The 23,096-nt window shown below is 48.4% G+C and overlaps 2 protein-coding genes across 2 annotated transcripts in view; both read left to right on the top strand.

The window, feature by feature from the left end:
• Positions 1 to 9,460, top strand: part of stpg2 (sperm-tail PG-rich repeat containing 2) — a 62,309-nt gene extending 52,849 nt beyond the window's left edge. Inside the window, exon 11 of the mRNA XM_062454049.1 lies at positions 9,404 to 9,460. Coding sequence (XP_062310033.1) covers positions 9,404 to 9,460 — 57 coding nt within the window. The remainder of the gene's footprint in view (positions 1 to 9,403) is intronic.
• The window catches only part of smad4b (SMAD family member 4b), a 236,616-nt gene that overhangs the window by 69,115 nt on the left and 144,405 nt on the right, over positions 1 to 23,096 (top strand). The window lies entirely within an intron of this gene.

Raw genomic sequence — 23,096 nt, 5'->3', positions numbered from 1 at the left:
TCACGGGACCCACGGCAACCCGTTGCCTGTGGCAACGGAAACCCTGAGTCAGCTAAAACCGAACGATAGCAAACTGTCGCCCCTTAAAACCAAATAATTATCCAACTGGTTGTTAAAACTTCTACAATTTTGTGAATTTATGATTACCAACTGTGTAGACAGTAACTGAGCTAATCTGTTGTATAATTATTAAAAAACATGACTGGGTTTTGAAGTTTCATCTGAAGATTGAACAATGCTACACTTTCATATCCTGCTGTGCCTGGCTTGTTTGTTGATTCATGTAGGGATTCATTCACTTATTTACCAACACTCACATGTTTTACTGATTCGTTCACTCAGTCTGACTCACTGTCTATCTGACTCCCTCTGTCCTTCATAAAGTCTAATGTAAGTTGACAGGGTGGGGTGAACCTGGAGACACTATGGTGGATGTAGAATTCTATATTTGAGAAATGCTACGCCGCTGCAAATGTGATTTGACTCCAGGCACAGTGATTCGACTCCAGGCACAGTAGAGAGAATTCATGTTCAGTCTCTCCTGCTGCTCCAACCTTTACAGTGTGAGTGTGTGAGTGTGTGTGTGTGAGTGTGTGTGAATGCCTGTGTGTGTGCGTATAAGGGTGTGTATGCCGGTGTGTGTGTATGTGTAAGGGAGAGGATTGTGTGTGTGTGGGAAAGGAGTGTATGTTTGTGTGTGTGTGTGCGTGTGTGCCTGTGTGTGTGTGTGTGTGTGCGTGTGTGTGTTTGTCAGAGTGAGGTGGATCATTAACACATCAGTGGAGTTCTTCAGCATGTGTTTGTCAGTCACAACGTGTCAACGCTGAACTCTAACTATATCGATGTTTTCTCTTCTCTCTCTTTGTATCTCTCCCCTCCTTCATCTCCCCTCCCTCGTGTCTCTCATTTCACAGGCGTCACACACCCTGACTCACTACCCTGCTGTTCCAATATGTTTTTGCCTTTTTGTATATTTGTGATGTAGGTTTTCAGAAAGAAATTGTTATTAAATGGATATGTAATGTCCATATATAGGTATGTCTTTTGAGTATACCACATATCTAGATATCAGCGTGTATTCTCCCAGGCAAATGGCAGTCTGGGTTCTATATTAGTGGATGAAATCAAACCTACTGTATTTCTCTTTGCACATCTACGGTTGCCTAGCTACCACGTGTACGATTATGGTCTTTCAGAATAAGAAATACAAGCTTTTATTCTGAGAACGAAAAAAACCGACAGAGGTGCTGACTCATATATAATAAAACATTCTCCTCTCAGTGTTTCATTGAATTGTCAAACCGTTTGTTAAAGTTTGACATTAAATGATGTATTGAGATGTGTGTGGATATATGTGTATGTTGCGATGCTATGTTTGATGTGGTGGTGTACTTGATCTCACTGAAGCAAACGGACTCCAAAGCATAAAAATGTGTAAATGAGAGGGGTTTTGAAGGGTCACTGTTCACTGCTCTACATTCATAGGCGGTATCGTTAGAGCTGGAGTTATCTAGCCTGTCGTTCTGATTCATCTCGCTTCACCTCAAGCGGACATTCTCAATCTGAGGCGTCAGAACATTCCAGGCCGGATACCTGGACAGGCTTCTCAGAGTTCTGTTTCCTGACTCTGATCTGATGAAAGGAGAGGAGTTCCAGGTGTGTCTCTGTAGTACTGATGTCCACTCTCTCCCTCCTCTCCTCTCCTCATCCTCCCCCCCTCCTCACCCCCCTCCTCTCCTCTCCTCATCCTCCCCCCTCCTCACCTCACCCCCCCCTCCCCCTCTCCTCTCCTCATCCTCCCCCCTCCTCACCCCCCCCCCCTCTCCTCTCCTCATCCTCCCCCCTCCTCACCCCCCCCCTCCCCTCTCCTCTCCTCATCCTCCCCCCTCCTCCCCTCCTCTCGTAAGTCTAAAGAAACCACAGCAGACAAACAAACTGAACGTAGCTGAACAGCTGGTGTGCTGTGTCCTGTAAGCCCCCACCATCCCGCCCCCACCCATGTCAACACCCCCCCCCCCCACACCACTAATGAACATGATTTTCAGTCTCTCACCCCCACCCACGACCCCCAGGCTGTAGTTCACACCTCCTGTTGCATTGTGGGATCAGGTGTCTGCTCTTAAGGGCAGGTTGCAGGAACATAAACCCAGCAGATCAATGTTTTGCATTGCAACTTTAAACATGAAGTCACATGGTTCAGACAATAACCAACATCAGCTTGTCAGAGGGGAGGAAGGGGAGGAGAGGGAAGAGAGAGAGGTGGGGAGAGGGAGGAGAGAGGAGGGGGAGGAGGAGGGGGAGGAGAGAGGAGGGGGAGGAGGAGGGGGGAGGAGAGAGGAGGGGGAGGAGGAGGGGGAGGAGAGAGGACGAGGGGGAGAGGGAGGAGAGAGAGAGAGAGGAGGGGCAGGAGTAGGGGGAGGAGGAGGGGGAGGAGAGAGGAGGGGGAGGAGGAGGGGGAGAGGGAGGAGAAGAGAGAGAGAGGAGGGGGAGGAGAGAGGGAGGGGGAGGAGAGAGAGAGAGAGGAGGGGAGGATAAAGGGAGGAGGGAGGAGGAGGGGGAGGAGAGAGGGAGGGGGAGGATAAAGGGAGGAGGGGGAGGAGGGGAAGGAGAGAAGAGCAAGTGAAGGAGAGAATAGAAGGAGGGACAGGAGATGGAGGATGGGGAACGTGTCAGGAGTCTAATCTGCCTCCTGGCATCGTCTCTCCATCCTCCACAAAGTCTTTTTTCGTTTGTTCCGTCCCCCTCTTCTTTTCTCCGCTGGGGAGCCGTGCGATTTCTGATCCGGCTTCTATTCACTGGGAAAACAGGTCAGTTTCCGAGTGAACAAAAAGATGTTCGTGTGTTAGCCCAGCTGGTAGAACTGGTGTTGTAAGGGCTCCCGACGACTCTCTGATCCCGGGAAACGTTGTCGTCGTCGTCGGAGGCGGACAGTAATCACCTGAGCCCCGCCCCCCCGCTGGTACTGACTCACAACACGACCAAAACAAACGCCTCAGCCCGTCACCTCGCCGTCACGGTAACGCCGGTCACGGTAACGCCGTCACGGTAACGCCCAGTCTACCACAGCTGCGCGTTCTCCACAGCCACGGCACGCGGCCACGAGGAACAGGAAGGAACACCACACACACACTCAGCACACAGATACCTACACACACACACACACTCACTATCTCCTCTAAGTTTGAAAGACATGTAAAAACAAACCCAAGTTGGAGGAAAAACTTCTTGTCTGAACCGTTTATCGTCTGGAAACTAAAGGTGTCACGCCCTTATTGATTGATAGATTATTGATCTCTCTCACACACACACACACGTCTTATCTTCTGCACCAAGGACATAGGACAACAACCAGGCCCCCCCCACCAAGCCCCCACCCCCCCGCTGGGTCCCCCTGGCCCCCCACAGGATGATAAGCTCCTGCAGCCACCTGGGGTGGGGCGGGGGTGTCCCTGGGGCTGGGGCTGGGGCAGGGGGCTGGGGGGGCAGCATCTGCAACATGAGAGACCAGAGCACAGTTTGAGCCTGTATTGTCTCTAACGCTGCACATGCTCGTGTCTTGTGTTGGGATGTGAATCATGGTTGAGCTGCCATTGAAGCAGAGAGCTCTTAGTCATGTAATCAGCTTCACGCTCCTTAACACTGATGGGACTGGCTGTGTGTCTGGATCTGGGGCTGCCACTGTGTGTGTGTGTGTGTGTTTGGGAAGTATGTGTGTGTGGGGGGAGTGTGTGTGTATAGTGTGTGTGGGGATGGAGTGTGTGTGTATAGTGTGTGTGGGGATGGAGTGTGTGTGTATAGTGTGTGTATAGTGTGTGTGGGGGTGGACTTGCAGGGAGTTCCCAGTATGGTTAATTTTTTCTGTTTTAATCTAAAGCAGATAAGAGGAGAAAGAACAGACCTTGTTTCAGACACACACAGCAGTATTGATTAGAGCTGTATAAACAGGAAGAGTCAACTGGGGTGGCTGGGCACACGCACACACACACACACACACACAGTCTACTGGGGCTGGCTGCAGTTTCAGGGTAAGAGGAGCTGATGATGAATCTGTTTCAACTCTCTGAACATCCAGACAGATTCATGTTCAGGCTCTTCAACTGGAAAGAGTCAGTACTGATTAACCTCAGCATATACCCAGGTAAGGAGCATAGTGACAGTTTAGATGTTCAACAGAAACCTTAAACATGTCGCTCTCCCCCCCCCCCCCCCCCTCTCTCTCTCTCTCTCTCTCTCTCTCTCTCTCTCTCTCTCTCTCTCTCTCTCTCTCTCTCTCTCTCTCTCTCTCTCTCTCTCTCTCCCTCTCCCTCTCCCTCTCCTCTCCCTCTCCCTCTCCCTCTCCCTCTCTCTCTCTCTCTCTCTCTCTCTCTGTCTCTGTCTCTGTCTCTCTCTCTGTCTATCTCTCTCCCCCTCCCTCTCTCCCCCCTCCCTCCCTCTCGCTCTCTCTCTCTGTCTCTCTCTCTCTCTCTCTCTCTGTCTCTATCTCTCTCTGTCTCTCTCTCCCTCGAGCATCTCCACATTGGCGGAACTGCTGCTGTTCTGGAGATATCTAGAAGGAAATGTTTGTATGTGTGTGAGTGTGTGTGTTACCAAGCATATTGTCCCCCTCAAGCCACAAGCCATTAATGAGGTAAACACGTGTTTCCCTGTCTGGCACAAACTGTGGTGGACACACACACACACACACACACACACACAGCACACAACACGCACACACACGCACACGCACGCACGCACACACACGCACACACACACACACACACACACAACACACACAACATCTGTAAACATAAACATGCACACACACAGGAGACTTCTTCACATCCCACACACAGTTAGGTAAAGTCTATATCAGTGGACAGTAACAAGATGTGATGTAAGTTCTGAACCATCGTGTGACCTGTCAGCCAATCAGGACCTCCGGATACTGCAGTAGAGTACCTGCTCATCTGTCCACGTCACTGGTGTGGGTGTGTGTGTGTTTGGTGTGTGTGTGTGTTTGGTGTAGGGTGTGTGTGTGCGTGTCTCTGGTGTAGTGTGTGTGGAATTTTTGACACTCAGGGGAGTTAATCCTCTTCAGTGTTCACTCACTTATTTTCTCTCCTCCCTCCCTCCCTCCCCTCCCTCCTTCCCTCCCTCCCTCTCTCCTCTCTCTCTCTCTCTCTCATCCTCTCTCTCTCTCTCTCTCTCTCTCTCTCTCTCTCTCTCCCTCTCTCCCTCTCTCCCTCTCTCCCTCTCTCTCCCTCTCTCTCCCTCCTCTCTCTCCCTCTCTCTCTCTCTCTCTCCCCCTCTCCCTCTCTCCCTCTCTCCCCTCTCCCTCTCTCTCTCCCCCCCTCTCTCTCTCTCCCTCCCTCTCTCACTCCCCTAAACTTACTGCTGTAAGTTATCTTATCTCTCTCACTATATCTCCCACTTATACCCTGGTGTTTCAATCTATTTTTTCAATTTTCTATCCTCACACACACACACACACGTGCACACACACACACACACACACCAACAAACACAGTACAACACCATCCCTCTGTCTCTCTCTCTCTTAATCTGCCTTAATGCGTACATCTGTTTGGGGTGTCTGCCATTAATGGGAAAGATGAGCCAAGCCAGGAGGCTGCTGGCCTGCTCAGCTCCAGTCTGGGTGGATGTGTGGGGCTGCTGGCCTGCTCAGCTCCAGTCTGGGTGGAGGTGTGGGGCTGCTGGCCTGCTCAGCTCCAGTCTGGGTGGAGGTGTGGGACACAGCTCTGTGTGAGGCTCTGGAGAGCCGGGGGAACGAGCCCCAGTACAGTAGATGTTCCCAGTACAGTTGGCCCATGTGTGATAGTGAGACTTCTGCTAATTCAGTGTTTGCTTTCATTAACAGTTGGAAGATTCTCCAGTCTCCTCTCTGTTAATACGGTCAGATATAACCCACTACTGGCTGAGGATGATATTATGGATGTGGCCATTCCCATCAAGCTGTCAGGGTGGTGTGGAAACCATGGCAACAGACAGGAAGTGTGCGAGGAAGCCGTAGGAACAGATGAAGGCTTCTCCAGTAGCAGAGTCTGGCTCAGGACCGTGTGGTCTGGTGCTCCACTGGTTCAATTACACAGAGCTTTTTTTTACATTGGTTCATTTCCAGGTTAATTTACCTGTGTGTGTGTGTGTGTCTCAGAGGTGCACATGTGTTCATGGCTTGTTCTGTCCATCTACATAGTTCTACTGTTTCCTGTTTCCGGTTCATCCTTCTCAAGGTTGACTTGTCCTACACATCACAGAACTCTACACCAGCGATAAAATATGTTTAATAAACAAACTTAAACCGCTAAAAACCCACTTCATAGATGTTCTACAGAGTAGCTTTCAGTAAAGATACTTCCTTTCTCCTCTCCCCCACCTTCAGCCAGCCCCACACACACCACACACACCACACACACACCACACACACCACACACCCCACACACACACCACACACCCCACACACACCACACACACACCACACACACCACACACACCACACACACACCACACACCCACCACACACACACCCCACACACACCACACACACACCACACACACACCACACACTCCACACACACCACACACCCCACACACACACCACACACACCACACACACCACACACACACCACACACCACGCACACCCCACACACACCACACCACTCACCACGCACACACCACACACACCACACACACCTCCTTTCTCATCCGCTTGTTTACTTATACACACCATCTATTTATCTATTCACACGATAACAATGGATGAGAGAAATAAATGAAGAAACAGACCCCACACAGGGACAACATACTTGATTCTTGTATAGTTGTAATCTAATTTGTCCAGCACTCTGGTTGATTGCAATCAGGGCAAGGCTAGCAGGTCTGGAGAGGAGACAGACTGAATCTAATTACAAAGCTTTGTGTTGTCTAGGCACTGTGGGCCCTTCATACCAACTGTGCTCTCTCTCCCCCTCTCTCTCCCCCCCTCTCTCTCTCCTTTTCTATATTTTCCAACTCTCTTGAATCACTCCTCTCCTGCACAGTTAGGGTTCCTTCTGTCTCTCCTCTCTCCTCTCCTCCCCCCTCTACTCCACTCCATTCCTCCCCTCCCCTTTATCCGTCTAGGAGGTTATAGCTGAAGTATAAATCAATTTCCTGGTGGAGCATTTCCGTTTCCTGTTTGAGAGTCAGAGAGGTCAGAGAGGTCATAGGTCAGAGTTCACTCTCTGGTTTGAATCAACAGAAACTCTCTTCACTGAAACATCTCTGGTGGTCCTAGATACAGGCCTGGGGCAACGCACACACACAAAGACACACACACATACACACTCACACACGCAGACACACATACACTCTCACACACACACAAATACAACCCGACTACATCATTGACTCACCTCGCAAATCTAATTACCTCGAACCAAACACTGCAGTTAAAAGTAATGGTTCATTATACGAGTCTCTCTCTACGAGGTAGCGACAACTCCCGCTACAGAAGGAGGTAAACAGCAGCACGGCTACGTCCACGCCGTCACAATGAGCCCTGTTCTGCACGAGCTGGATGCTGCACGACTAAATCATCACGTCTGTGGACATCAGAGCTGCACGGAGACTCCTGTGTTTGTTATTACGTAAGACTGGGGATATGGTCAGGGACTTACTCTCAAATCTTACAAACAAATCTATATTAAACCCCATAGTTGTTACAGTATTTAGTTTCCTTCTTGGACACTATTCTATCTGTCCTGTGCTGTCCTACGCTCTACATACTATGTTATACTATACAATGATATACACTGTACCATTCTATGCTTTTGGGTGGAGCTCAGTGGTAGAACATTAAACTGCAGGTCCAGAGGTCGTAGGCTCACATACCCTTCTGCTCAATGAACCCATTATCACACTGACCTCACAATACTATGCTGTTCACTGCATTACACACTATTTCTGCAGCTTGTGTCTGTTCTGTACTTTACTATGCGGCGCTACGCTAGTCCTCCTATGTCTGTCCTGTCCGGCGTCTGCCACGGACTGAGCAGCTATTGTTCCTGAGCTCTAACAGCGGCCTCCACTTATCTTATCTGCCGTCGACCCCTGACCTTTCACCCCTGACCCCTGGAGGCCAGGAGCCAGGGGGGCCGAGCCGTCAGGGCCAGGGTGTTAGTGATTAACACACGGTCACGAAGCTTGGATAAGAGGGGGGGGGAAGATCTTATCTTCCTCCCAACGCCCTCCATTCCTTTCACTGCTGTCACCCTCTCTCGAAAGGGAGGGAGAAGGACGGAGGGAGAAATGAAGAAACAGAGAGAGGACAAAAAATTTAGAAAATGGTGTGTGAGAGAGAGAGAGAGAGAGAGAGAGAGAGTGAGAGAGAGATTCAGAACTAGAGAGGACAGTTGACCTGAAACAGAAGACATCCTCTCTGAACAACTCTCTATAGACTCAGTCGTTTGGGGGAGAACTGGGACTTATTTAAAGATTGTCTTGTTGTGTTTACACTGTTGACTAGGTTGCTTGTTTATATTGTTGAGTGTTTACACGTCAGCCATCTGGTCCGGCCCCTCCAGCTAGGACTGGATGGTGGGCTAGCAGTCTGCACAGGCACACAACACTTCCCAAACATACACACACACATGCAAGGTAGTGAGGAGGGTGGGGCTGGGGGAGGGGGGGGGTAGGGAGAGAGGGGTAGCAAGGAGGTTGGGATGGGGGGGTTCAAGCTTGGTGTGCGGGACAAAGGTTGGACCAGGAAGAAGGAGGAAGTTGTAGGGGAAATCTACATCCTTTCCATCAAACACCTTTACACACCTACACACACACACCTACACACCTACACACCTACACACCTACACACCTACACTCACCCCTCCTGCCAAGAAACAGTGAATAGACAGAAGTGTTAAATTGGCCTCTCTAATGTCAGCTGGAGATCAGAGGAGAGAAGGAGAGAGAGAGAGGAAGTGAAGCAGAGAGAGAGAGAGAGAGAGAGAGAGAGAGAGAGAGAGAGAGAGAGAGAGAGAGAGAGAGAGAGAGAGAGAGAGAGAGAGAGAGAGAGAGAAAGCAGAGAAGAGAGAGGGAGAGGAAGAGAGAGAGAGATAGAGATAAAGAGACAAAGAGAGAGAGAGAGAGAAAGAGAACCCAGGAGAGATGTGTCATCTGGTTCTTCTGAAGTCTCATCCTGCTTCCGAATTACACACCTGTGCACCTACACAGGCTTACACACACGCTTACACACAGACACCTACATACAGACAAACACACACCTTCGTGGCAATATTGATTTTGCCCCTTTGAGTTGTGCAATACGATTTTGTTGTTGCAGTAATGCACATTTACAAACACTGTAACCTCGGCTCCTCAAAGAGAGAACAGTGAGTCCAGTCATGTTGTGGTCTGTGTGTCTGCAGCCTGGGCCTCTGAAGAAGGATCTCTGCAACGTCTTCCTGAAAGGAACTCCTGCTTGAACCGGTTCTACTCCAGCAAAACAACCTTTACCCTGGACTGTGAAGGACTGTAATGTACTGTGGCCAGTGACATTACTGGAGGTTCCTCCTCAGAGCCAAGACACTCTTATATTACTGGTTATAAAACTCTTCTCTTTTAGCTCGCTCACAACACGCTATTTTTTCTGTCTCCTGTTTTCTCTCTCTCTCGTTGCGATTATTTATCTTTTTCCTCAGGCATTATCCTGGCCAGCTATGTGCTTGCCGGCCATTTTGCTGACACAAGACCTAATTAACCTTCTCCCAGAGTCCTCTTAACAGGACCCCAAGTGCACAAAGCACAAGCCGACAGAGAGAGAGCCCGGCTAGTTGCTGATAAATATATTAATCAGGGCAGAATAGGAATGTCTGCTTTGGGCTTGAATGATTAATGAACAAGGTAACACTCTCACAGGCTACGTCTCTCTATTCTATACCTGGATGTGGCCTGGTGCTTCATCTCTCTCTTTCTCTTGTTCTCTCTCTCTCTCTCTTTCTCTCGCTCTCTCTGGCTTTCTTTTTTTCGTGACTTCCTGTCGCTCGCTCTCTCCGTCTCTCCCTCTCTCACGATCTCTCCCACTCTCTCCATCCTATCTCTCCCTCTCCACCTCCATATCTCTCCCTCTTCCACTCAACATTATTCGTCTACATTAGCAAATTGTGTTTCTGGAGACGGAGTCCCACCAGGGTTCTCCAGAAGCAGCTCACTTCCAACTGCAGGTCTCAGGGAGAGCAGCTAGCACACCAGCAGCAGTTAGCACACCAGCAGCTAGCACACCAGCAGCTAGCACACCAGCAGCAGTTAGCACACCAGCAGCTAGCACACCAGCAGCTAGCACACCAGCAGCTAGCACACCAGCAGTTATCACACCAGCAGCTAGCACACCAGCAGCAGTTAGCACACCAGCAGCTAGCACACCAGCAGCTAGCACACCAGCAGTTAGCACACCAGCAGCTAGCACACCAGCAGTTAGCACACCAGCAGCTAGCACACCAGCAGTTAGCACACCAGCAGCTAGCACACCAGCAGCTAGCACACCAGCAGTTAGTACACCAGCAGCAGTTAGCACACACAAACACAAATGTAAACATACTGTACATCCTTTAATACAGATATACATTTAGACACACTTACTTGTTGACATACAAACAAATATATTTTTTGTAACAAATACACTCACGCACATTGACACATACACATTCAGTTATTCACTTATACAAATGTACACTTCCAAACACACACACACACACACACACACACACACGCCCTCTGGCAACGCAGAGTTCAACACAGATGTGTTCAATGTGTAAGTAATGAAACAGTGCCATCTCTTTTGATCAAACTGCAAGGGCATCAAGCTTGATGTTCAAAGGCATTGCTAGGTGCACACACATATCTCAACACACACACAAACACACAGACACAAAAACACACGTGCACAGAAACACACACACAGACACACACACAGACCTGTCATATTCAAATCTCCCAGCAGGCCAGATAAGCAGACAGGCAGATATTCCTCCTCTATTCTCCTCCACCAAACGATGCTGACACAAACAAAACACAGTCTCCCTCTCCCTCTCCCTCTCCCTCTCCCTCTCCCTCTCCCTCTCCCTCTCCCTCTCCCTCTCCCTCTCCCTCTCTCTCTCTCTCTCTCTCTCTCTCTCTCTCTCTCTCTCCCTCTCCCTCTCCCTCTCCCTCTCCCTCTCCCTCTCCCTCTCCCTCTCTCTCCCTCTCTATTCACTTATCTCCCTTTCTCCATCACTCCTTTCTTAACTCCTTCATCAAGTTCAAATTGAATTTTTCATCCGGCTTTCAACACGACAGCTTTTCAAACGCCTGTTCAAGTCAGACAACACAATTACAGGACGCAGAGAGTGTTTCCTGTGAAGACCGTTTAACAGAAACACACAAACAAGAACAACAGCTAAGATCAACAGACAGAATCTGTCACCACGGCGACGGAGGTGTCTTCTTTATTTGTGACCGTTTTGCCGACTGAATGTACGACTGCCTGACTGAGTTTGTCTGACTGTTTCAACAAGAACTAGGACGTCCTTGTTCTTCGACTCGTTGGTCGTTGGCTGCCGCCACCAGTGTCTGGACTCCGTGGGGGATTCTTCTTCGGATGTTGGGCAGGTGCCCGTTGATCTATATAATTCCCCGTGGGGTCTAAGCTCCAAACACTATAGTACATTTATCATTCTGTAATAAACATCCTTCATTTATCCCAGGTCTCTCCTGATTGAAATGTAACATAACCAAAGGTGAAGTATGTAAGTCAGTAACTCATGATAGTGAGCAGTGTTGGAAGGTGTATTAACAAAAGTCAAAAGGTTGCCACAACTCAAAACAAAAGCGTGCTGCGGACAAACGGAAGGGTCTCCTCTCTCTCCCGACGTCCTCTTAAAGGGGAAGAGACCCCCGGGCCCAGGTGGAGCAACTTAACGGCCGAGGAGGAGGAGGCCGTCACTGTTTCTTCTGACTGCTTGACTGGGTTTGTCTGACTGTTTCTTCTGACTGCCTGACTGGGTTTGTCTGACTGTTTCTTCTGACTGCCTGACTGGGTTTGTCTGACTGTTTCTTCTGACTGCCTGGGTTTGTCTGACTGTTTCTTCTGACTGCCTGACTGGGTTTGTCTGACTGTTTCTTCTGACTGCCTGGGTTTGTCTGACTGTTTCTTCTGACTGCCTGACTGGGTTTGTCTGACTGTTTCATTGCTTGACTGCCTGACTGGGTTTGTCTGACTGTTTCATTGCTTGACTGCCTGACTGGGTTTGTCTGACTGTTTCATTGCTTGACTGCCTGACTGGGTTTGTCTGACTGTTTCTTCTGACTGCCTGACTGGGTTTGTCTGACTGTTTCTTCTGACTGCCTGACTGGGTTTGTCTGACTGTTTCATTGCTTGACTGCCTGACTGGGTTTGTCTGACTGTTTCTTCTGACTGCCTGACTGGGTTTGTCTGACTGTTTCTTCTGACTGCTTGACTGGGTTTGTCTGACTGTTTCTTCTGACTGCCTGACTGGGTTTGTCTGACTGTTTCTTCTGACTGCCTGACTGGGTTTGTCTGACTGTTTCTTCTGACTGCTTGACTGGGTTTGTCTGACTGTTTCTTCTGACTGCCTGACTGGGTTTGTCTGACTGTTTCTTCTGACTGCCTGACTGGGTTTGTCTGACTGTTTCTTCTGACTGCTTGACTGGGTTTGTCTGACTGTTTCTTCTGACTGCCTGACTGGGTTTGTCTGACTGTTTCTTCTGACTGCTTGACTGGGTTTGTCTGACTGTTTCTTCTGACTGCCTGACTGGGTTTGTCTGACTGTTTCTTCTGACTGCCTGACTGGGTTTTCTGACTGTTTCTTCTGACTGCTTGACTGGGTTTGTCTGACTGTTTCATTGCTTGACTGGCTGGTTCCTTTTGACTGTTTGACTGCCACCCTCCTCACACACACACATATAGACATAGAAACACACACACACAACCCCACACACACACCACCCCTCACCTAGACTCAGCTAATGTGTTTGAGTGAGGAAAGGGAGGGGAGGGCGGTATTGACAAGTGAACACATTACCACAGTGGCATTAGTCCTCTGCTCTGAAGATCAGGGACACTGAAGGAGGGGCTGTCAATCTGTGTGTGTGTGTGTAGATGTGTGTTTGTGTGTGTGTAGATGTGTGTGTGTGTGTGTGTGTGTAGATGTGTGTGTGTGTGTGTAGCTGTGTGTTTGTGTGTGAGGGGGATGGAGCGGTGGTGACAACAGTACACGGGGTACATCAGCCCCTCCCCTTCCTTCTCAGCAGGAAGTTCCTGCCTGCTAGCGTTATTCCAGTCTCTCCTCCTCCTCGCTGCTCCTCGCTCCAAATCCCCCTTAATCCCCCCGACAGCCACAGGAGACACACAGCTTCAAACACCTACTCTGTCTCCTCCAGCTCTCCTCTCTTCATCCGCTCAACAACTCTTTCTCCTCCCCTCTTCCTTCTCCCCTCCCACCTCCTCTTATTCTCTACTCCTCTCTTTTCTCCTCCCCTCCTCCTTCTCCCCTCCCACCTCTTCTCATTCTCTACTCCTCTCTCTTCTCCTCCCCTCCTCCTTCTCCCCTCCCACCTCCTCTTATTCTCTACTCCCCTCTCTTCTCCTCCCCCCTCCTCTGTTTGATGCAGATCAGTAAAGGGGTTTCAGAAGGTGACAGCAGAGCGGGTCGACATGACCTCTGACCTTACAGCTCTTTAGCCTGTCAACACAAGCTCTGTACCAGCACCATGTTAGGAACAGCTAATGTGTTGGAGCACACACACACACGCACGCACGCACACACACACCTTTCATCTCATAGAACTTAAAAAGGCTTCTGTTTCCTGTATGCCACGCGAACACACATGTGCACACACACACAGTTTCATCATGTCACCAGGAAGAACATTGAACAAGGACAGATCACAAGATGTTCCCGATCATGTAATTGCCTCCTTTGGTCACACACTACATCTGCCACAAGACAACTCTGAATTACGCAGATTAACTAGGGGACAAGCCTTTCCCTAAACACTGTAAATTACTGTAATAGATTAATGACCATAATCTTGCTTATCCAATAACAAATAAACACAAACAAGCGAACGTCAACATGCTAATGTATTCACTGGAGGGCCAGAGAGGATGTTCGAAGGCTTCTTCATTGATTATGGAAGACATTTACGAGATGTCCTTCACAGCCTCGTAATCAGAACAATAGTATTCTGCTCACAAGCTCGCCAGCACACACACACACACACACACTCGTACACACACACATATACACACACACAGTGGTACACACCTGTGTACATGCACGCACAAATATACACACACAAGGCCTTCATGCACACACACACACAGAGCCACACACTCGTAGGCACACACACAACCACATCAGCTTAATCTGCTTTTAATTTATATTCATAAAACATCTTTTTATCCCGCTACGACACTGCAAAGATGCTGCTGCAAGCTCATAATTATTTAATTACATCAATATTGGTCACCGCCGGAACCAGAGATGTAATTAAGTACGGTTTGAGGTCCGCGATTGTGCATGAATAAGTAATGAACCAATCAAAAACCACTTGGTCTGATGAGTCACCTATTACCGGGCGCAGAGACCGTCTGTCTGGAAGCAACACAGTAAAGGTGCAGGAACACCAGGGTGAAACACATAGCTCACATGCTAAATTAACCACACTTATGGCGCGCTTCATTCGACTCCCCGTTTGTTCTTTTGCTGATGATTCAGCAATCTCGTCGTGTCGGGGTGACATAGATCAAACTCATCCCACGTGTTTGCCTGCGAGGGCGGGGCGGTTCTGTCAGGTGGCAGGTAGCAGCTTACAGTGACCGTGTCTGAGGGGGAGTGGAAGGGAGCAGAGATGTGCCCGGCCAAATTGAAACGTCAGTCAGAGTGGAGACACGACGGTGAGGCCTCACGGGAAATTAAGCGAGTGGAGATCTGGACGCTGGTCCGACGATGGAGGAGAGATACAGTAGAGAGTTGATGTTCTCTCCAGCAGCCTGGTCGTCCCTGACTGCAGCGCGTCAGGGGACGAGCACAGGAGATACACAAGTCAGGATGAGTCAACCCAAACTGTTCCAACCTTCAGACTCAAGCGCAATACTGTGGACTGGAGAGATGACTGTGTGTGTGTGTGTGTGTGTGTGTGTGTGTGTGTGTGTGTGTGTGTGCGTGCGTGTGTGTGCCTTTGTGTTTTCCCGTCCATCTCGCTCGCTCGCTCTCTCTCTTTCTTTCTCTCTCAAACACTCACACAAAAATAAAAGATCCATGGAGCCAGTTCCTACAGAACTAATGTGGGTTTGGAGTAGCGTTAATATATTTCTAAAATCAATGTGTTGTTGATGTTTTTGTCTGTGTATGGATTAGGATGTCTAGACAGGCCAGAGAGGGAAGTAATTGGCGGCCATTGTTATCGAGTCACATGTTCACTCTTCCTGTGTGTCCCCAACCCTGTACGGGCGAGAGACTGTCACTGGGGATAGCTTAGTGGTTAGAGCATTTAAGTCTGGATACTAACCCCCAACCCCTTCCATCACTGGATAAAAGCTATAACCCCCCCCCCCCCCCCCAGGTGAGCACAGGGAGAACATGGGAACTCCACACAGACAGCAGGCCGGGGAGATCAAACACCTGAGGACCGGGCAGAGAACATGCTGTGAGGCGGCAGTGCAAGTCACATCCTTGTCTTGTCAATAAAGCTTTTAAAAACCCAGGAGGCCTGGTCGTTTAAATAAAGAAAACAGAGAGAGAGAGCGAGAGAGAGAGAGAGAGAGAGCGAGAGAGAGAGAGAGGGAGAGAGAGAGAGCTAGAGCTAGAGAAAGAGAGAGAGGTCTCCCGTTACGACAACAGGAAGGGTCTAGCTAAATGCAGACATCATGGGAACACGCGGACATGTCACCTGCAATCTCCAGTTTCCCGGCCGAAGGCCACGTATGTCAGGCATTCCACGCGAGCATTAAATGACGGGAGAGAGACGCGTCGCGCGGCCAGCAGTGTAGACTTAATATAGCGCCAGGCTCGCAAAACCGGTGGAGTGGGGATTCAGTGGCGCTCGGGCACAATCAATCATGCATGAGGAGAGGCATAAGGCGGGAATGCATAGCATGTTCCCAGGGACATTAATAACGAAACTCACAGATTTTGGTGCTCATTGGGAACACAGGTATACAGAACACCGTAGGCCTATAGGGTAGACGTGATGCCTTATAGGTGCACATACCCAACAGTAGAAGCTTTCCAATTTCCCATTGCGTGTTTTCATCTAGGCCTGTTTAGATGTTTTTAGTGAACAATTCAGTACCCCCCCTCCTCCTCCTCTCTCTCCTCCCTCTCTGCAGGCGCGCGGAGCTGACGACTCATCGCCGAGGGGCGAGGACCTGCACAGGGCCCTAACAGCCGGCTGTCCGGAGATACAGGGCAGACCCAAGCGGAAACTAACGGAGTCGGAAAGGCGGAACAGACAGAAACAAGGATTACGATGAGGTGTGCTATTTCAGCACCATGGTCGCCGCCATGGATTTTTACCAAGAATTTGCTCAAAACTCAGACAGATAAAGGATTTAAATAGTAAGGCAGAATAAAGTAGCGGCGCATGCAAAGGAATGCAAATGGTTTACACAATCAAGCCACACAACTACAAAACAAACAACTACAAACACAACAAACTACACAACAAACTAGCCTACAAGTTATTAACATGCAGACACGGCGGTCTACAACACAAGCAGCAACAAACACAGCTATTGATCAAGAAAGCAGATGCCAGCATATATATGACAAGCCTAATCATCACAAATCATTAACTGGAAATAACTTACCGATGATGTTTTCACCCAGCGGCAGTCAGTTTGAATCCACTCCTGTAAAAAATGACATGGGATCCATTAGGCTATTGCCATTCTCGACCTTTTCCACTTTGCCAGGTCTAGAACTTCCTGTGAAGTTAGTTTTAATAACCTTTTAATAACCATAACAGGTTATGTTAACCCTTAGATATAGCTCACTTATTAACCCTACCTTCGATTGAGCAGCTTCTTGCTTTTTTCATCAACCGATAAACAGGTCGTCCTCACGGAGATCTCTCCCGTTTCCAGATTGTTGTTAGAAACTAAGAAAAGACATGTTAGCCTACATTACATTATCCATAGTGAACAAATAGGACAGATAGGCCTACATTATTTGTGTGAGTTAACATTAACGACTAGCAAGATCATTTTTCATACTTTAGTTTTCATTGGTTTGGTGGCTCACCTGTATTACCCTAGCGGACAGGTTGGGAATTGCTGGGCCAAATGCCAAACCTAACTCAAACTCGAAACGCCAACATGAACGTAGAGCTATATAGCCTGCAATAACGTGAACTCATAACATCTTCCTCCTCTCCTTCATCCTCACAAACATTTAACAATCTTTTGCTTGTCAACAACAATATCGTTATGGATAGTAAAGTTAGGCCTGGGAGTCCGGATATTATTATTAGGCTAATTATCTTCAGCAGGTGTTTGAAACTGCGTTCCGTCGGCTTTGCATTGGAAACTAGTAGCGTTTTGTAGGCCAATGCGATACAAAATACTGATGTTAGGAAATGTCCTTTCCATATCGTTGTGGAAAACGAAGCTAGAGCGGTACATGCTAACTGTTGTTAGCTGTTGAAAACGCAAACGTTTTCACTCGCTTGGCTAGTAGGACTAGCCTAGTGGAGCTAGAGGCAGGACCGAGGAAGTTTGCTAAACTGTTTAGTAAACATGGAGGGTTGAGCCATAGCCTGGTATCGGAACCAGAAGAACCTTCGAGCGCATGTTTTATTTGTTTTAGAGATATCTGGAGATATATGTATTTTCTAGGGACAGATAGATACCAGCTATGGAGCTGTTAGCTGCAATGAGTTCTCGCTCCTCCCTTCTCTGACGTTTTTTCTCTGCCTCCCTCCTCTCCCTCCCCTCTCTCTCTCTCTCTCCCCCCCCCTCTCTCTCTTCCTCCCCTCTCCCTCTCCCTCCTCTCCCTCTCTTTCTTTCTCTCTCTCTTTCTACCCCCCCTCCTATCTCTCTCTTTCTACCCCACTTCCTCAAACTTTGTTTATGTAACTTTGTTTTCAATGCCAGCCCGGCCCAGGTACCGGACAGCGCGGGGTCACACGGAGCCATCGTCATCTGAGGAATGAGATTGCCTCTTCCCATTCATCCCGTCCCTCCATCCCTCCGCCTCTCCATTTTCATCCCTTACTCCAACACAGCTCAAATTACATCTGATGTGAAAGGCTTGTTATTTCCGTTCCATTTTCAATAGTAGTTCCTTCGCATCTATCTACCCCCCCACCCACCCCTAACCTAACCCTGTAATCCAGTTTAATCCAGATATTAGATTAGAAGTTATAGATGTGATTATTCCCTGTCTGGGGCCTATTCGCTGATTAAATGTCAAGCGGCCCATTATGTAACTACTTAAAGAGATTAAGCTTCACCCTAGTGTAGCACCTGTACCTGGTGAGGATGTGCGGTCTGCCTCCACGACAGGGAGAGGCAGGGGAAGGAATGAGGGGGCCATAAATCTGTAGGGGACCCCGAAAATGTTAGTTTTTTCATGATGTAACACGTCGGTAGCGCTCAATATCAGAGAGTTCAAATTCCAATATTAAAAAGTGAAAAAGATACGGATAAGATAAACAAAATATAGGCTATAGCCCCCAAGAGTCAGGGGAGGTGTGTGTGTGTGTGTGTTTTGGTCTGTTTGTGTCTGCGTATAGGCCTATCTGTGTGTGTGTCACAGGTGTCACTGCGTCACTGGTCCTCATGCTTCCTGGGTTCATCCCCAGGTCCACTGACTCACACACACAACTGACCACCTTTTATAACACCAGATTACCCAGAATGATCACAAACTATCTGCCATCTCCACTGTGGGGGCGGCAGTCGTTTACACTGAGCCACAAGTTTAACTGATTCATCCCATAGAAAAACCGCATATCAACTGGATGTTTTCATGAATAAAGTAGCCTATTCCAACCGTTTTCCACTCAGCCAACCACAGCAGTGCTGTTCTGCCAGCACGAGCTAAGTTACAGCTTTCCATGTCCTATAAAAATGGTGGGATAAAACCCCTTTATAGGACCCGCGAGGCGTTGGGACACAGCCTCTCACAGAGACGACAGATCCACTAGACTGACACAGCCGCCACACGTTTTACAATCACTATTTACTGTTATTGACGCGCAGATTGCTACTGCAGCGATCTCGGAGGTCGCGGAGACGTATGGCACTTGATTGTAGCTGACAATATTGTTCTAGATTGCTGCATCACGCCCGTTAGTCTTATCACCTCGTCAAACACGAAAATATCACAAATAAATAAAGAGTATTTACATAAAGATTATCTGTATGTACAAATGGCCTGTTCGAATATTAAATTAATTTGTTATATCATAGGCTATGTTTATTTTATGGATTTTGGAACATTGTTACAAGTGAATGTGTAATATAGGCTAAGATATCTTCTGCGCAAGCCGTTTGAATAAAACATGTCCCGTGAGCGAGTGTCACTCATGTTGTCACCACGAGACAGCGAACATGTTCATATGTAGCCCTTGGCTACGTTCCCTGTTCTAAATCCGCCGTGGGTCAAGACAGGGAAGTTATTCACGCATTATCCCGTTCCGTTCACCAGTCCGGGTCTTGGAAACGGCCGTAAGGGGGCAGACATCGGTAAGAGCGGTGCTGGCTACCGAAACGTGGTTAGAGGAGGAATTCCACACCGTCTCCAAGCGCGAGGCAGTAGAATGCGAGGCGAGGAGCGGAGTTGACGGTTGGACTGTGTGAACTCTGCGCGCGAGGACAGAGCCTGTGGACAGTGTAGGCTACTTGGAGAAGGCGAATCCCCGAACATGACCCTCACTCAGAAAGGCGCATTCAAATAGATTATTCTTCAAATATATGCCTACAACTGTACAGCTCTAACCGGATTTTTCTTCCCCCGTCTGTTTGTGGGTTTTCTTATACAGTTGTGAAGAGGAGAGCAGCCGTATAGCTTGAGGGCGGTGGCATTTCACTCTCTCCGTTCACGGAGCCGCCGACAACGAGTCAGTGCTTTCTCGAGCTCTGGGAACTCTTGAACCCGTTGTTCCCCCCCCTCCCCACCCCCCGTTCCTAACCTGCCTCCGCTGAAGAGCGAGTTTTATGACCGGAAAAGCCGCTACCTTAGAAACATCAGGGTCCATACTTAAGTAGAATCTGAAGACAGCTGGATCTGTTCGTCGAGGAGTGAGATTTTACGCGGCGTTCGTCTGTACCATGGGGAGCCGTGACAAACCGCGGTACTGGAATAGGGCTGGTGGGGTAACTTGCTGCGAATGTGCGCCACACCTGGAATGCTTGTCTTGGTCCTCGTGAACATCGGAGCCGCTCAAGGTAAGAAAGACCGCCTCGTTATCGACGGACGGACTCGGTTGAAGGCGATTATCGGTCTCGTCTGTGGTATCTCAATGGTTAGAACCTGAGAGTTCTATTAAGACTGTCAGTTGATGTGGACTGCGATTGTCTGTGGTGCCAGTTTGAATACCTGGATATGATTATGTTGTGGTGAAAGGCGATGTCTCAAGTTTCTCCTTATTTCACGTTCAGGAGATTAAAACCAGAGCGCCTCAAAAAAGAAATTGATGAGCGTGTGGTTGCTCACTAACAGTGAACTGAATGAAACCAGGCAATAATGATTTTGTTGCACATCAACGTGAGAATTTAAACATTTAACTGAATTTAAACATAAAATGAATATCTTACGGAGAGGGAGTCTAAAGTCTCAGTTTAGAAAAGGTAGTGCAGTGCAATAGCCTGCACTGTACCCCCCAAAACTTGCCGACTGTGCGCTTTAAATAGCCTTGATAGATACACTTAAATAATCGGATGTTTTCTGATTTCTGAGGCTAGGCCTACTTTAGTCTAGTCTAACCATTTAGAAACATGAAACATTGGAACGCATTTCATTGTATAGAATAGCCCAATTCTGTGTTGAATACATCCACGTATTTGACTCTCATTTTTACATTATCAAACGAATTTGTGGACAGAATGTAATTTATCCAAACTTAAGTTATAACTAAATCACACGCCTAAATCTCATTCAAACGAAGACCTCAAAGTTTTAACAACTGCAGTTAGATTGCGCAAACTAGTAATTGCTTGCTGTACATTTTGCTTTGATAATTGGGCCTGTTGCATAATACTGATTAGCAACAATATAATTGATAACAGCCATATTATTAATAATAAAAGTTGACATATAACTCATAATTAACATATACAGCATTCATTATTACATATAGGCTTTTATTGGTTATCTGACAGTTATACTTTAAGTTAGCCTCGAACAGAAATAAACGTTAAATGCAGTGAATCCTGGCGTTTACCAAATCGGAAACTCATCGTAATAATTCAACAGTTTGATAAAGTCTGTGTTATGTCAACCCACAAGATGTTTTGAGATGTATTTGTGTATACAGTAAACTGACACGGATGTCCGAGTTGGCTCGAAAGCGCAGTGGCCCTGTGACTTTGTTAATCACGGTGGATAATTCTCCTTTCATGATGTTGTGAAGTTAGTCAGTCAGGTCCTGGAGGCCGTAGTGGTCTTATTGAAAGGTTGAGCTAACAAACACGTTGACCAAACAAGCCAGTGATCTTGTTTACTGAACCAAATCCGATCGTTACTGCTGTGTGCTCGAGGCCTCAGTCCGTTGTGGCTCGCTGTTGTTAAAGACGGGCACACACACGTACATACCCCCCCCCCCCCCCCCACACACACACACACACACACACACACTGATCAAGGAGCAGATTGGGATGTTATTTAAGTGTAGTGGCCGGGCTGTGTAAGCAGCAACTGTCCTGTCCGGTGCTCTGAGACGCGAGGGCCCCCGGCTCCTCAGCCTATTAAAAAGCCATTAGCTAAGCCCCAGCCTCAACACCGGCTGATTGTGTGTCAAACAAACACTGCAAACCCAGAAACTGGCCCTCGGAGACGCGATGACAGACCGGAACATTCCACGCAGGCCAGGTGGCGAACGCACACACACTTGCTCACAAACACGCACACACAGAACGTCAAGGAAAATGAGTGGATGGAAGACAGACGTTATGAGTGTTTGTTTGTTTGTGTGCATATGAAGAAAGTGAGAGAGAGTGAGAAATGGGAATTAGCTTTGCTTTGCAAATTAATAAACCAAATCTTTGTGTGCGAGAGAGAGACAGGGGGAGAGATAGGGAGGGATGGAGAGGGAGAGAGGGTTTGGCAGTTGGGGGTTCCTTAAGCTCCTGTCTCCCATTACGAACTGTCCCAGAGTGCATTGCAGCCAACTGTGGCCAACGGGAGGACAGCTGGGGCTTGTCTGCTCCAGAAGGAGGGCTGTGATTGGCTCAGCAGACGTGGCCAAGTCAGGACAGACAGACAGACAGACAACACACACACACACACAAGCACACACACTCACACAAGCACACACGCTCAGATCTGGGAGAGATGATCAGTGCTTTGCGGAGATGGCGTAAATCCTGCTAGACTTTCATAAAAGGTTGTTATGAATGTTTCATGGACAGTGGAAAACTCTGTCTCTCGTTCAAGGCACCTCTTGTTTTCTCTTAGCTTCTCTGGTTCTGGATCTCAGCTGTGCTGCAGTGCTGGTCTGGTGTTCATCTGGCCTGAACCTGCTCAGCCTGGACACACCAGAACGTCTGGTCCCACAGCAGTCATGTGACCGGCTGAACGATCGCTCTTGTTCCACTCCCCCCCCCCCCCCCCCCCATGCTTCCACCTCCCCCTCCTTCTCCACGTCATATATAAGAGACAGGGACACTGTTATGTAGTTGGCCAATGTAGTGCGTTCAGCAGGCTGCAGGCTGGAGGCTGGAGGCTGGAGGCTGGAGGCTGGCTTTATTGGAAATCCTCTGAAAGTACTAGAGTGGGTAATAACTAAGGGTAGAGGGAAGACCACACACACACACACACACACACACACACAGTGGGTAGCATGGGCCTCTTCTGCATTGTCCCGCATGCCAGCTGGTAGACACAGTCTAAATCCTCC

Source organism: Osmerus eperlanus, chromosome 28, assembly GCF_963692335.1.
Source record: "Osmerus eperlanus chromosome 28, fOsmEpe2.1, whole genome shotgun sequence".
Lineage (NCBI taxonomy): Eukaryota > Metazoa > Chordata > Actinopteri > Osmeriformes > Osmeridae > Osmerus > Osmerus eperlanus.
Note: the sequence above shows the minus strand (reverse complement) of the source record. Positions and strands in the feature narration are given on the sequence as shown.